The sequence below is a fragment of the Peromyscus maniculatus genome, chromosome 19 (genome assembly GCF_049852395.1).
Source record: "Peromyscus maniculatus bairdii isolate BWxNUB_F1_BW_parent chromosome 19, HU_Pman_BW_mat_3.1, whole genome shotgun sequence".
Taxonomy (NCBI): Eukaryota; Metazoa; Chordata; class Mammalia; order Rodentia; family Cricetidae; genus Peromyscus; species Peromyscus maniculatus.
The window spans coordinates 30,110,433-30,126,166 of NC_134870.1; the positions used below are offsets into that span (position 1 = coordinate 30,110,433).

General features: G+C 45.9%; 1 protein-coding gene across 2 annotated transcripts in view; it reads left to right on the top strand.

Annotated features, from left to right (window-relative positions):
• Positions 1 to 13,868: 13,868 nt before the first annotated feature.
• The window catches only part of Ndfip1 (Nedd4 family interacting protein 1), a 47,181-nt gene continuing 45,315 nt past the window's right edge, over positions 13,869 to 15,734 (top strand). The window contains exon 1 of one of the 2 annotated variants that reach the window (XM_042264478.2): positions 13,869 to 14,170. In XM_042264478.2, coding sequence (XP_042120412.1) covers positions 14,108 to 14,170 — 63 coding nt within the window. In that variant the 5' untranslated portion in view covers positions 13,869 to 14,107. The remainder of the gene's footprint in view (positions 14,171 to 15,734) is intronic. The other variant, XM_042264479.2, reaches the window with a different exon arrangement.

A 15,734-nucleotide genomic window follows, 5' to 3' on the forward strand; every position in this document is an offset into this window, starting at 1 on the left:
ATCTCCCACTCACTGGGAGTGTGTGTGTGTGTGTGTGTGTGTGTGTGTGTGTGTGTGTGTGTGTGCATGTGCAGGTGTTGGGGACTGAACACAGAGCCTTATGCTTACTAGGCGAGTACCCTACTGCTGAACCACATCCCCAGCCCACTTGATATCATTTTGAAGAAGCAGGAAATGGCCCAGGGAGGTGTGTGATAGCTCTGGGGATTTTATACATTGTTCCGTTTAGTTCATGTTCAGAATGTAAGGGCACCGGGAGACCCACTCCCTCGTCCTTGATGTCATCCTGCTTTAGAGAAAGCAGTGCTTGTTCTGGTTCCTAGGAAAGGGCTGTCCTGCCTGGAGAGAGACACTCTTCTCCCCTACCCAAGAAGGAAGTCCTCTCCTCTGGCAAGAAGGGAAGAGCCTCGCATAGTCCCCAGGCAGGTAGGGAGAGCTGTGTTTCTGAAAGGAGAAAGGAGTAACATTTTGGGGTTGCAAGCCTCTTCTGGGAGAGTTGTTGATGAGCCTTTATTTAGCTGTGTTTTCTGAAATCAATTGAGAACTGCAAAGGTAACTAAGCGCTTGGCAGGTGTCCCGAGCCTGTGAAGCCAGTATTTGACCTTACCAGTCTGATGCAGACAGAACACACCTTTTACGAAAAACTTTAAAGTCGTATTTGTCTGTCCCAGGATACCTGAGAATAGCACACATCTTCAGATCATGAAAAGCTCAGACTCAAAGAGAACGGGAGGTTTCAGGGATGTATGTTAACTCAGAGCCACTTCCTGACCCTACGATGGCAGGCATGTGACACTGTCTCTCGGGTTTCTCATCTGTAAGAAGTAAAAACTGAAACTAAATAATTAAATCATTTCTAAAGTCCTTTATGGCCATAGCCCTCCTCCTCTGCCTTTTAAGTGATAGGATTATAGGTCTATACTATACTTATATGCAATGGTCCTAATCTTCCAACATGTGTGCGTGTACACGCACGCGGGCGGGGACACACACACACACACACACACACACACACACACACACTCCACTCCACTCCACTGGATAATTAATTTCTATACTTCCTGTTTCCTCATTCACAGAATGAAATAGAAATAGACCCTGCTCTTTGTGTTTACCGTGAATGGTAGAAAAGATAAACGTACATTGCCCAGCATAGTCCCTGAAATAAAGTAAGTATTTTATGCTGGTATTACTAAAGCGGAGTTCTTGGGGCCAGTGGCATCAGAGACACCTTTGTTCGAGCAGTGAACAATAAAAACTGTGTCTGAAAGTTTCATACGGTGGGCTGTTTAGTGGGAGGGAATCTAACGTTCCGAAGGAGCCGTAGGCCAGTCTTCTGACGGTGTTGCTTCTGGGTTGGCAGGGGCTCAAGGTCAGCATCAGAGATGGTAACATTAGTGTTTCAAGAGCCAGTAACACAGCCTCAACTCAGCCTCTGAGCATGTGTCCATCATACCATCTGGAGATGAACTCGGAGGGTTTATGGCTTGTTGTATTATAATTTACTCTAGAAATGCCTCATTTCCAGGAGTCTATGCCACATGTTAGCTGACTCTCTCTATGGTAATAGATACCGAGATAATCAACTTAGGATAAGAAGATGTTGATTTTTGACTTACAGCTTCAGTGGGCTTAGCCTGAAGTTGCTTAGCGCCATTGCCTCCGAGTGTGTGGCAAGGTGGCACACCGTGGTTGGGTACACGTGGTGATTTTCCTAACCTTGTGGCTGGGACTCCAGAAAGAGGAAGAAACACATATTCCACAATTCCCTTTGAGGACACAGCCCAGTGACCTAATAACTTCCATTAGGTTTTCTTCTTCTTCTTCTTCTTCTTCTTCTTCTTCTTCTTCTTCTTCTTCTTCTTCTTCTTCTTCTTCTTCTTCTCCTTCTCCTTCTCCTTCTCCTTCTCCTTCTCCTTCTCCTTCTTCTTTTTCTTCTTCTTCTTCTTTTCCTCCTCCTCCTCCTCCTCTTCGTCCTCCTCGTCCTCCTCCTTGTTCTCCTTTTTCTGAAACAGCGTTTCTCTGTGTAGCTCTGGCTATCCTAGAACTCACTCTGTAGACCAGGCTGGCCTCAAACTCAGAGATCTGCCTGCCTCTGCCTCCAGAGTGCTGGTTTTAAAGGCGTGCACCCTCACCGCCTAGTAGGTGCCTGACTTTTTAAAAAACTTATTTAATTAATTTATTTTTTTCTCTGCCTTGAAAGGTTCCACTACTTTGTAACACATCCAATGACAAGCCTTACCACATGGGTGTATGGAGGCCACTTAAGGTCCAAATAACAGCACAGCCCTGCCTATTATTCATTGCTCACTCCAAAGGAGAAATGGAAGGGGCTTATTTTTGTTCCTGTCCCTGGGTTTTGGTTATTGAAGATGTTGCCTTCCCAGGGATAATGTTAAAAAGGAAGTCGTGAGTTACTTAGCCAAAACCTCGACCCTATTTTAAAAACCAAGGCATCATTTACAGCCTTGGAATTATCTGAAGGACACCTGTAGCAACTAGCCTGTATGGCGCCAAGCTGCAGTCCAAACACAGCCAACGTGGACTTTTTCCTGCCGGAGCCTGGCGGGTGGTTCCACTCCTGGGTCATACTGAGCACATACCGCTTCTCCCCCGACACATCTCAGGGAACACAAGAGCTCCAAGCTTTAGTGATTTCCCTCGAGTAATTGTGTTTCCTATGATGACTCCCTAAACACCGCAAGCAAACTACCATCCTGGGAAATGTGAGGAGCCATTATTTGACTCTCCCAGGCAGCCTGGGGGCTTGGAGGAGCCAAGCATCCTCCTCCTCCTCTTTTTGTTCCTGTTTCAAGGTACTTGAAATTCAGCCGCTTGCAACATTGTATCCAAAGATGGGGGCTCAGCCTTGACTTCCTCAAGCCTGGGCATTTTGTTCTCCCTCACTTCTTGGTCATCCACAGCAACTTGTAGGGATCCGGGAATAATTTACCCCATACTGTTCCAGGTTCATGGCTGAAACTCCTGTAACAAAAGACAGATCAAAGGGCAGAGGAACAAAGGACAGGTGGCTAGCACGCATATGTCATGCAAACATGGGAGATCGCAGGGAATGAGGAATTTTCATAGAGATGGCTTGGAGTTCAGCTTGAAATAACATTCTCAGCTAAATCAGAGTTTAAAAAGCAGATGAGGTAGTAGTTTAGCAGATGAGGTGGTCTGCATGAGAATGTCCCCCATAGGCTCCTGTGTTCCCCAGTTAGTAGAACTGTTTGGGAAGGATGAGGAGGTGTGGCCTTGTTGGAGGAGGTGTATCACTGGAGGTGGGCTTTAAGGTTTCAAAAGCCCATGCCAGGTCCAGCCTCTCTCTCTCTCTCTCTCTCTCTCTCTCTCTCTCTCTCTCTCTCTCTCTCTCTCTCTCTCTCTCCCTGCTGCCTGCAGATCCAGATAAAGAGCTCTCAGCTCCTTTTCCAGCACCATGTCTGCCCGTGTGCTGCCATCCTCCCCACCCATCATAATGATAATGGACTAAACTTCTGAAACTGTAAGCCAGCCCTCAGTTAGATGCTTTCTTTTAAAAGTTGGCTTGGTCATGGTGTCTCCTCATAACAATAAAACAGTACCTAAAACAGTAGGTAAATTAGGAAAAGTGAGCACCATATTATTATAGATTTAAATTGGAGCCTTCACTGATAGAGTCTTTTGAGATTTAGAGCTATTTTTCCTGGCAGGGGAAGGAAGACACATGTACAAATAGAGATTTCATTTTGTCTCAAGGGAGCTGTGTCAATCATGTGTCCAGATTTATTAAAAACAATACATTCATAAGCTATGCTGATTCCATTATCTTTAAGTCCATGTCTTTAATTTCACGGGGCACTTGTGACTACTGGCAAACATGGGTTCTTTCATTCTGTTCTAATCTTGATTTTGAGTATTAGCTCTCAGTTCCTACATTACATGTCGCACCATGATGTGTACATTACAGAATGGTTGAGAAGGGGTTAACCTGGCTGCAGGGTCTAAAGGAGCCTCACTGAAGGTAGCAGAGAGCCGAGGTAGCTGTAAAGGGAGAGTTACTGCATGAGGTTGGCCATCAACATAATGAACCCAGTCACATACGCTTCAGGGGAAGGGCTGTCAAAGCACAGTAGGTCTACACAAATGACAGTTCCGGTGGGCAATGAGAGGCTCAGCTGAAGCCTCAGAGACTAGGTTGGAAGTTTGTGACCCGTGGCTCCCATGACGCACGCACCAAATGGCACACCTGTTGTGTGGTGAGGCAATGTGCCTTACTGTGTTAGGCACTTTTCCTTTTACATGACCCGTGTCAGGGTGTTGCATTATTTGTTAGTCTAGTAACCTTGCTTCTTCCGACCTGGTTCCTGTTGTGTCCATGTGTGCCCGATTTAAGTGGGTGGGTTCCTCGGCATCAATGAGTCTGTGTATCATTAAGGTGGTGATGTTTCCTCGGCATCAATGAGTCTGTGTATCATGGTTTGTGTGGGCAGACGGTGATTGTTCACACGCACCAACTACATGCACAGCCACTCTGCTTCCCAACTGCACTGCTTTTCAAAAGGGAGTCAGTGAGGGCGAGGTCTAGCCTGGCAGCTTCTGATCTCTGCAGTGAGGGGTAACTTAGAGCAAAACACAGCCAGATTTCCACAGCTATAGATGCAATTTCCCCTTACAAAAGAGTCGCTTCTGCTTTCATGGCAGCTCACGTCTGCTAGTTCATGAAATAATCAGTTTGGAGTAACAGTGAGCACCATGTCAGGAGCACAGAAGAACATGTTTGCGTCTTTATACAATATCAGAATTTATTGATTAACAATAAAGTAACAAGGTATGGTGGTTTCAATGACAGTAATTTGCCAGATAGTCCCACTTTCTTCAATAGCCCTGAATAACATGAACATAGATTCCTTTTTTTTTTTTTGGTTTTCCGAGACAGGGTTTCTCTGTGTAGCTTTGTGCCTTTCCTGGACCTCACTCTGTAGGCCAGGCTGGCCCCAAACTCACAAAGATCAGCTTGCCTCTGCCTCCCGAGTGCTGGGATTAAAGGCGTGCACTACCACCGCCCGGAGAAAACAGATTCTTTTTTATTTTATTTTATTTTATTTTATTTTATTTTATTTTATTTTATTTTATTTTATTTATTTTATTTTATTTTATTTTATTTTATTTTATTTTATTTTATTTTATTTTATTTTATTTTTCTTCTGGAGCTGAGGACCAAACCCAGGGCCTTGCACTTAGCTAGGCAAGCGCTCTACCACTGAGCTAAATCCCCAACCCCAGAAAACAGATTCTTTTATTCCAATATTTTAAACAATTCTCACGACATCTCGTTTACTTATTTATTGTGTGTGTGCACTCACACTTGTGCCTGTACACTTGCCCACAGATGCTTGTAGGTCAGCAGGAATCTTGCAGGAGTTGATGCTCTCCTTCTGCCTTGTAGGTCCCAGGGATTGAACTCAGGTCATCAGGCTTGGCAGCAAGTGCTTTTACTTGCTGAGCCATCTCGCTGACCCCTTTGGTTCCAATCTTAATTCCTAATAGTAACTCCCAGATCATAAATCATGTCACACAGTAAGTTATCTGTCTATCTGTCTATCTGTCTATCTATCTATCTATCTATCTATCTATCTATCTATCTATTTCCTATCTATCTGTAGATAGGTTACAAAAAGGGTTAAGGAGGCAAGGAGCTTCGAAACGGCAGATGAGGCCAAGGCTTGGCAACTGATAGGGATGCCGGAGTTTCGATAAGATAATGAACCCAGTTGAGCAGCATCAGGAGCTGAGAAGCTGTTAGCTGCTGGCCATAAGGTTAGGCGTTCGGGTCAGAGTTGAGCTGCAGGAGCAAAGCGAAGCCAAGAGCAGAGCCAGGTCTAGATGAACAAGTGTGCAGATGGGTAGAAGGTCCAGATGGACGCACAGCAATCTGAGTAGGCCACATCAGAGGTGGGGTCCGGGTCCAGCGGAAGCTCCTGAGAGAGCTGAGAGTTCCCTGCCTGTCTGTCCCTTGATGCAGGCACACACGGGGTGGTCAGATGGCAGGTGAGGGGGGTGCCCTCGCCACCAGTGCTGTTTGTTCACCTCTTTACTGGGTCCGGATGAGAGGGTCACACGCGTCCCTCAGTCTGGTGTGTACACTAAGTTCTTGGGATTGGTTCTCCTGATATTTTAATACACACATTTGTCCCTAAAATCTCATCTCACACAGAGAAGTTTATAGAGAACATTCTACTCCCAGGAATAAGTCATTTATTGGTCTCTGCCATGTGGGTGGTGCCAGACAGATGGTGCCGTTCACATGTCCACTCGGGGGTTAGTCATCCCACACCTTCAAAATAGAGTCAACTGCTGCTTGTAAAATGGAATCTCTCAGGGCAAGGCGCAGTTTGGAAAAAAAAATCGCTGTTTTATACAATACAGAATATCTTTGGGCAGAGCGAAGCCTGATCCCCATACAATCCTCCCTTCAAGAGTCACATTTGGGGCTGGGGACATTGTTCGGATGGTAAGATGCTTGCAGAGCAAGCCTGAAGATCTGGATTCAGATCCCCAGCACCTGTGTAAAGGCTGGGTGGGGAGGTGTGCATCTGTAACCCTTGCACTGGCAAGGATGGTACGTGGAGGCAGGGGTATCCCTATGGCTTGCTGGCCAGTCAATCTAGCCAAAATAGCAAGGTTCGGTGAAAGATTCTGTCTCAAAAAGCATGGTGAAGAACAGTGGAAGAAGACACCTGAAGGCAACCTCTGGCCTCCATATGCACAGAGGCAAGTTCAAGTTTGGGCGAGCACACACACACACACACACACACATACACACACACACATACACACACACACACACACACACACACACACACACACACACACACGGTTTTCTTTTTTACTCTTTGCCTCTTTGCTCTTTAGGGGCCCGCCATCCAGGTTACAAATAAATACATGGAGATTCATTCTTTTTTATGAATGCCTGGCCTAAGCTTGGCTTATTTCTATCCAGCTTTTCTAACTTAAATTATCCCATCTACCTTTTGCCTCTGGGCTTTTACCTTTCTCTTATTCTATCTACCTTTCTTTACTTCTTACTCTGTAGCTGGCTGTGTGGCTGACCCCTAGTGTCCTCTCTCCTTCTCCTTTTCTCACTCCCCCCTCTTCTCCTCTTCTATTTATTCTCTCTTCATGTCAGCCCCACCTATTTCTCTCTCCTGCCTTGCTATTGGCCATTTATTAGACCAGCTCTTTATTAGACCAGCCAGGTGTTTTAGACAGGCACAGTAACACAGCTTCACAGAGTTAAACAAATGCAACATGAAAGAATGCAACACATCTTTGCATCATTAAACAAATATTCCACAGCATAAATGTAACACATCTTAAACTAATATCCCATCACACACACACACACACACACACACACACACACACACATGCATACCTTCAGAGAACAAAACAAAATAAAAACATAAAGAAGCATATTTTGAGGTGGCATATTTTGGTCTCTTTAAACCCTTAGCTATAAAATAACTAGTGAGCCATTTTTCTAGGAGAGGGATCACTCAGAGCCAGGTGTGGTGGTGCATATCTGTAATGTCAGCACCTCGGAGTGGAGGCAGGAGGAATTCTGTGAGTTCAAAGCCAGCCTGGGCTACACAGTGAATTTCCAGATCAGACAAATTTGACACAGCAAGATGCCAGCTCAAAACCAAAACCAAAACCAAAAAAGCACCAAAAACTAACCAAGCAAAAAAGAATAAAAAGAGGAGGAAGAGAAGAAGGAGGGAGAAGAGGAGGAAGAATTACTCAAACATTTTATGGGGCAAGCTCCTTTGACTGCACGGGTTATATTCTGTCCAAATACAGAGTTGGACATATCATTTGAATACATGTAATGTCTGTCAATGGAGATGGGCAGTGCACATTTGTACAGTCAAATGTGGCAACTCATATGGTCCGATTGTAGCATCATTCCTGGGATGAAGGATCACCCAAACTTGGTGGGCTGCAGAGATGGTTCAGTGCTTAAGAGCACTTGTTTCTCTCTCTCTCTCTCTCTCTCTCTCTCTCTCTCTCTCTCTCTCTCTCTCTCTCTCTCTCTCTCGTTTTTTGTTTTCTGATTTCGAGACAGGGTTTCTCTGTTTAACAGTCCTGGCTGTCCTGGAACTCACTTTGTAGATCAGGCTAGCCTCGAACTCACTGAGATCCACCTGCCTCTTTCTCTCTGCCTCCCAAGTGCTGGAATAAAAGGCATACACCACCACACCCAGCTTGCACTTGTTCTTGCAGAGGACCTGGATTAGATTTCTAGAAACCACATGTTGGCTTAGAGCCACAGTCTATATTTCCAGTTCCAGGAGATTTGATGCACTCTTCTGATCTCCCTGGACACCAGGCACCCATGTAGTGCCCAGACATACATGTGAGCAAAACACTCATAAACCTAAAATAGACAAATCTAAGGCATATGCTTTGTTTCAGATAAAGGATTAGTTCTAGCATATTAATAATAGTTCCCCCCCCCCTTTTTTTTAATTTGTAATTGAATGCTAGTGATCATCAGTGGAAGAAATTTTTCCATTGGTCTTGGTGTTATCTCTTAACTTCATTCATCTCAGGGTCATTATTAACGATGTATCAACCAGGCCTCTAACCTAGCTGACTCTATGTCAAACCTATGGTGTATTTGTAACATTTATAACCTTTTGTGTGGTTTTTGAGACAGGCTTTGGTTAGGTAGCTTGCACTGTCTTTGGAGTGGCCATCCTTTGCTTCAGCTCTTCAAGTTCTGGGATTACATCATGCCTGTATCCATACAGCTGCGCTGGGAATGACTTTTGGTCAACGTTCAAACCATAGCAACAGCCATGCCTGTTTGTTTGGTAACATCCATGGCGGCGTTTGTAATCCAATGATGGCAGAATATCTGTGATAGCCAGTTTATGGTCCACAGAGCCGGAAGTATTTCCTGTTTGTCCCTTTCCATAAAGGGTCAAGTGTGCTAAGCTGGGCAAGCACACTCATGATTTGGTATGCTCTCCTCTTCCAAGCCACAGCAAAGCCTGTTTCTCATTTAAAACGCTTTCTTTCCAGTCCTTACTTAATTATCCCACCTGCTCGCATCATTTCCTCCACTATTCCTCAGCTCAACAGGACTGCAATTAAGTAGTACTCTGTGTGTGTGTGTGTGTGTGTGTGTGTGTGTGTGTGTGTGTATGTGTGTATGTGTGTGTATGTGTGTGTGTGAGTGTATGTGTGTGTGTGAGTGTGTGTGTATGTGTGAGTGTGTGTGTATGTGTGTGAGTGTGTGTGTGTATGTGTGTGTGTATGTGTGAGTGTGTGTGTGTGTATGTGTGTATGTGTGTGTGTGAGTGTATGTGTGTGTGTGAGTGTGTGTGTATGTGTGAGTGTGTGTGTATGTGTGTGAGTGTGTGTGTGTATGTGTGTGTATGTGTGAGTGTGTGTGTGTGTGTGTGTGTGTGTGTGTGTGCGCGCGCGTGCTGCCGGGTATTAAACCCTTGCTCATGCCACACAAGCACTCTATTACTGAGCTGTTGCCTTAGCTTCAACTTGGAAATTTTACATTAAAAATAATCGTAAATGTGTGCTTACTAAGCCGGGCAGTGGTGTACATGCTTTAATCCCAGCACTTAGGCAGCAGAGGCACGTAGATCTCTGTGAGTTCGAGGACAGCCTAGTTTACAAAGTGAGTTCCAGGACAGCCAGGGATACACAGGGTCACACAGAGAAACCCAGTGTCAAAAAAACAAAAACAAAAACAAAAACGAAAAAGTGTGCTTACTATCTACTCTCTTTCTCCGTAAAGACCCAAAGGTTGGTCCTTCAATGTCCAGTATTTCTTTGTATGCACTGAGCAGTGGTCATGTCTTTAAGTCAGGCAGACCTGAATCTTCACTTTGGCCCTATCCATCCCTAGCTGAACAAATGCCATGAACTTCTTGAATCTCGTCATCTGACGAGTGCATTTGTTATGAGGATTAGAGCGATGGCGTATGCTAGCTTCCGAGACCCAGGAAGCGCTCTAACACCAGCGTTGGTCACCAGCAGCTGACCTCTTTATTTGAAATATGAAGAAATTATCCTTGCCCTTAAGAAAACTCATGGCGTGGCAGTGTGACTAAAAGAAAACACTCAGTCAGGAGAAATGAAACTGCATGATTCAGGAGGAGCCCTGTAAGACTAGCTGCTGCAGCTAATGCCTCAGACGAGATGCTAGGCTAACCAGGCATTGAACAAACTGAACAGACACTTGACTGCTTAGGGACCTGAGCGCTGCCTAGGCCAAGCATCCTGTGCATATGGAAGACAGAAGACCACATTTATTCCAGAGATTTTTTATCTAAGTTTGAGGAGGAGAGCTGTACAGACACGAGCTACGCTCCCACTGCTCCATAATGTCTCCTTTCTCTCCTAGGATGGATGCGTCAGCAAGTCCCATAAAGAGGGTTGCGCATGGAATGTCTGACTATGGCTCTCTGGGGAAATAAGTTTCTAAGTGCAGCAATCTGAAATTAATAACTTTCTTAGGGAAGTTCTTTTTGACAACATCTGGAGATGAAGCCTGGTGCAGTTTTCACCGCCTTGAATTACCCTCCCTGTTTGCTTGGCATGTACCAGGCACGGATCCACCCGGCAAGCCACACAGCCTCCTCCTTCCTCCTGCAATCTGCTCATCAACTGGAGATCTCTTACAGCAGTGACTTGGGGTACTCTGGGGGCTCTGACCTGGAGGTGTCTGTTCTTTTTCTCAGGGTTTGTTGGATGTCATTGGAATGTTTTTCAATTTTCAATTTAGACACTCATTGAATCAAGACAAAAAAAAATCTTGACTTGTGTATTAAAAGCTTAGGGATAGTTGAGTGGTGGTGGCGCACGCCTTTAATCCCAGCACTTAGGAGCCAGAGGGAGGTGGATCTCTGTGAGTTCGCGGCCAGCCTGGTCTACAGAGCAAGTTCCAGAACAGACAGAACTGTTATACAGAGAAACCCTGTCTTGAAAAACAGAGAGAGAGAGAGAGAGAGAGAGAGAGAGAGAGAGAGAGAGAGAGCACAAAATATTTGTTACTCAAAACACTATGGCTGAGGGTATCAAAAAAAAAAGTGGGGAGGGGGCATTAGAAGGGAGAGATCGATTTTCTTTGGCTTTTGAGAGCGATTCCTGTGCGAAAGGCTGTTGTTTATAGTATGCTATTATCTAGGTTCCCATGCAAGCGGTATGTAGATATTAAGGGAGAAATAAGAGTGAAGAACAGCAACTCCTCCTCCAGAGGAAGCCTTCGAGATGATGGCAGTTGCTGCACTAGCCATATGTGACAGGACAGACATATGCTTTTTTATTCCTCCTTACTTACAAATTTAGACAAAGTGGCCTGATTTCTATTTTCCACTGATGATATATGCTTTTAAATTTCAAATCAGTCTTTCCCCCTTCCTTATATAAGACCACATGGAAGGACATTGTGTTTGTCTGGGTCACTGTAGCACATAACATCCAAAGTTTGTCTTTCTGGATTTGACATGCTGCTCAGAGGTAGAATGCTTGTGTGCTCAAGGCCCTGGCTTCAGTTCCCAGCCCTGAAGAGGAAAAGGAAAAATAAAAGAGAAAGGGTACAAGCAGCTTAGTGGACCTCCCAGCTTAGCACATTGCTAGGTATCTCCTCTCTCAGCACGTAAATAAATATCCAACACAAATACTTAGAAATAGGGAGTTATATAGGGGCTTGGATATGGAAAGAGGCAGAGTGAAAAATATGCACATCTAGATATTATTATTCAAATGTAATTTAAAAATTATTTTGTGTGTATGGGTGTTTTCCTTGCATGTATGTCTGTGCACCACGTGTCTGCAGTGCCCTTAGAGGCTAAAAGAGGAGTCAGGTCGCCTGGAACTGCTGTTACAGATGTTTCTACCATGTGGGTGCAGGGATTGAATCCGGGTTCCCTGAAAGAGCAGACAGTGCTCTTAACGACTGAGCCATCTCTCCCTCTCTATAGATTTTTTTTTTTTTTTTGAGACAAGGTTTCTCTGTGTAGCCCTGCCTGTCCTGGAACTGGCTCTGTAGACCAGGCTGGCCTCAGACTCAGAGATCTGCCTGCCTCTGGCAGAGTGCTGGGATTAAAGGAGCAAGCTACCACTACCCCATGAATTTTTATTTGATTATAATGCACTCCTATTTATGGAAATCTTAGGGTAGTTCAAAACAGCTATGTTTTTAAAATACAGCCGACACAAAGATAATATCTGAACTTCAAAATTAGAAGCTGAGAAAGCCCTACTATTATAACCACCTGCAGAGTACTGACTTAGAAAGACAGTAAAAAAGATACAGGATCCAGGTGGCAATGGTGCACGCCTTTAATCCCAGCACTCTGGAGGCAGAGGCAGGCAGATCTCTGAGTTCTAGGCCAGCCTGGCCTACAGAGCCAGTTCCAAGACAGAGCTACACAGAGAAACCTTTTCTAAAAAAACAAACAAACAAAAACATGAATTGCAGCATGCTTTAAGGAGTGAAGGATTCTCCCCATCCCTCTTCCATGTTAGACATGTGCTTAGATGTAATTCTAGACAGCTGATGTGATAAAAAGAAACAGCCCCTGAACAGTCTGCTCTGCAGGCATACTTACTGTTCATTTGCTGTAGAAAATGGAAGGCCTGTGTTAATCCCACCGGTCGAGAATAAGACCACTACCACAGTTCAAAGTCAAATTGGAAGCAAGCTTTAATAAATACTGGCCAGGTGGATGGACTCTCTGGCTAGGTCCATCTCTGGCTTCCCAGAAAATGGCCCCCAGGTCACACTTTGCAGGTCTTAAAGTGTTTTCCATGAGGTCCAATCAAGGGCAAGCGTACATCCTGACGTATTTCCTGCCCATGAACTTCCTACCCACATGTGATCAAGCCCATCCGGGGCATGTGGGTCAAACAAACTTGTTTAGGGGAGTGAAAACATGTGACTTGTTATCTTCCATAAACAATAGCCTACAGCAATTCAGGAACTCTCCGTCCTTGGGCAAGGGGCTTGCAGATCAGAGGCATTTTTGTCTCATAGATCTCTTAGACACAGTAATTAAGACTTAAAACATAACTGTCTTTCACGCCTGAGAGACACTCTTCACAAAGCTTATAATTTAAACTGCATGATAATGGTTAAGAAAGCTGGCTTCATGGGCTTGCCTTCCAGCTTTTCCTTTCATCAGCCCAGGGTCAGTGGGTAAACACTGAATCCTTACACCCGATTTCCTCCTCTGTGAACCACTGCTCACAGTAACTCCTCTACCCAAGTGCTGAGAGCGTTTCAGTTCTGCAAGGCTGGCTCTCTGTCTTATCATGGCCTCAGCACGTGTTCCGGCTATCTGGATAAAATCCTTCAAGTTTTGACTTTTATACCACTTCCTCAGAGAGTTCTGTCTCAGACAATACGGTTTCTGTATCAACAGAAGATCTATCAAAGGGTCACATACATTAGGCTCTATTATAAATAACCCAGTCTAAGATTTAGGGTCAGCATTTTTATTTATTTATGTATGTATGTATGTATGTATGTATGTATGTATGTATGTATGTATGTATGTATGTCTATAAAGGGTCAGGCAGTACATTCTTTAGAGTTTGCAAGCCACACTCGACGGGGAAAGAGGCCGTGTTACAATAAAACTTTATTCGAGGATATTTACATATGAATTTACATATACCCTCGAATTTACATACATCCTGAGGCTCTCGACTGGCGGGATGAGACCCCTGCTCTAAGGCTGGTTGACGTCTGACGTCTGAGGATGGCAGTTAGGAAGGGAACCCTGCAGAAAGGCGACTTCCCGGGGCTGGGGCCAGGGGCGCGGCCCGGCGGGGCGGGGCGGGGCGGGGCGGGGCGGGGCGCGGAGGGGGCGGGGCGGCGGCGCAGCAGCGTCGTCGTCGTCGTCGTCCCCGCCTCCTCCCCAGGGGCCGCGGCGGAGCCTCGGCGGCGGCGCTCAGTGCCGGAGGAGAGCGTCCCAGCGCCAGCAGCGGCCCTTCGCACGCCGCGCCGCGCGTACCTCTCGGCGACCCCTCGGCCGCGGCGTCCGCGCCCCTTCAGCTCGCTCGTTCGTCCTCCTTCCCTGAGACCCGCTGCGCCATGGCCTTGGCGTTGGCGGCGCTGGCGGCCGTGGAGCCGGCCTGCGGCAGCGGGTACCAGCAGGTGAGCTGCCCTGGGCCCGCCCCGCTCTCCGCCGGCCACTCGACGCCGGGGCTTTGCAGGCCTCGCCGGGCCTGGGCCGGACCCCGGGGCTTGGGCCTGTCGCGGCTCGGCTCCGGGCCAGCCGGGCGGGGACCTCGTTGACTCTGGTTCCCAGGTCGGGCGGGGCCCGGAGGCCGAACTCGTGGCGCTCTGGGGGCTCCGACCTGGAGGCATCCGTTTTTTGTTTTTTGTTTTTTCATTTTCTCAGAGTTGGTTTGATGTCATTGGAAAATCAGGGGGAGAGAGAAAAAAAATTTTTTTTGAGCCAAAAAGGTAAAGGAAATGGGTTCAGAAGCAAAGATCATAATCGCTTGTGCTGCCGCGGGCGGCTGTCCGCAGCGAGGTGCGATTACTCAGGGTTTCAGAGCCTCGGTTCTGTCCAAACCCATCCCCCTCAGTTCCCTTTTAAGACTCGAGTCAATAAATGAAGCGAGAGACGAGCCCTCAGCTTTCCATCGATTTGCAAGAGGCGATGTTTGGCTGGAGCGAGGCCCCAAAATGTAGGGCTACGGTGAGGCTGCAGGGCGTGTGCCCGGGTGTATTTTGCACGCTTGGAAATGACGTTTTAAGAGATCTAATAGCATATCTAGGGAGGAAATATAACCAGATGATTGGATTATTATCTGCTGTGTGATTCTGTAAATTGAGGCCCCAGGGAAAAGAGATTCTCCCCCCCCCTCCCAATCTGTGGCTGTGTTTCCTTGGGAATTTAGAGACTTTGGGGCGGGGGTGGGGTAGGGTGGGATTAAAGATATTAACCTAAAACATCCCGTAATTGTGGAGAGTTGTTGACTGAACCGCGAGCAACTGCTTCTGTTTTGTCAATTTTCAGTATAACTTGCATGCAAAAATGTCAGTCCTGATTTTTCCATATATAAAATGGCGTGATTTAAGTGATCTACGTTTACTACGTGGTAGAAATAAAACCAGTACGATTAAAGCGTGTTACAGATTAACCCTGCGCGGTCAGTTACTGGTTTGTTTTGCTGTCTTGAGCGGTGTGTTGTAATCCGCCCTCCTTCCCGCCCCCGCCCGGACTCCTGAAATGACTAGTTAAGGATTTAGCCTCTTGGTTTCATAAACAACCAAAATTGTGGCCGTGCAGCCCAATCTTTTAAGTCTTCACAGCCTTTATTCTGTGACCTTGGATGAGACTCCGGGTGCTTCCCTGCTTTAATAAATTCAAGTCATAGACTTTGATCAACCTGTTTACAAATCCCCGGAACCTCAGAGTGTCAATCTTTTCATCCGGACTTGGATAGGCAAACAAGCAGAAGAGCTGGGGAATTTCTTTGTACTGCCATCTTACTGAGCTATGGGGTAATGCTGGTTAGTGGCTAGAAGAGAGAGGATTTGTCAGAGTATTAAAATTATGCTTTTGTTGGCTTACGTGTTTATTAGTAGCTTTTTGATTATGCAGAATTTAGGTATGTTAGAGATAGGCCATCTTTTTATCATTATTCTAAAAGTAATTATTTTGCTGGACATGGTGGCTCCTAGCAGTTGGGATGCTGAGGCAGGAAAA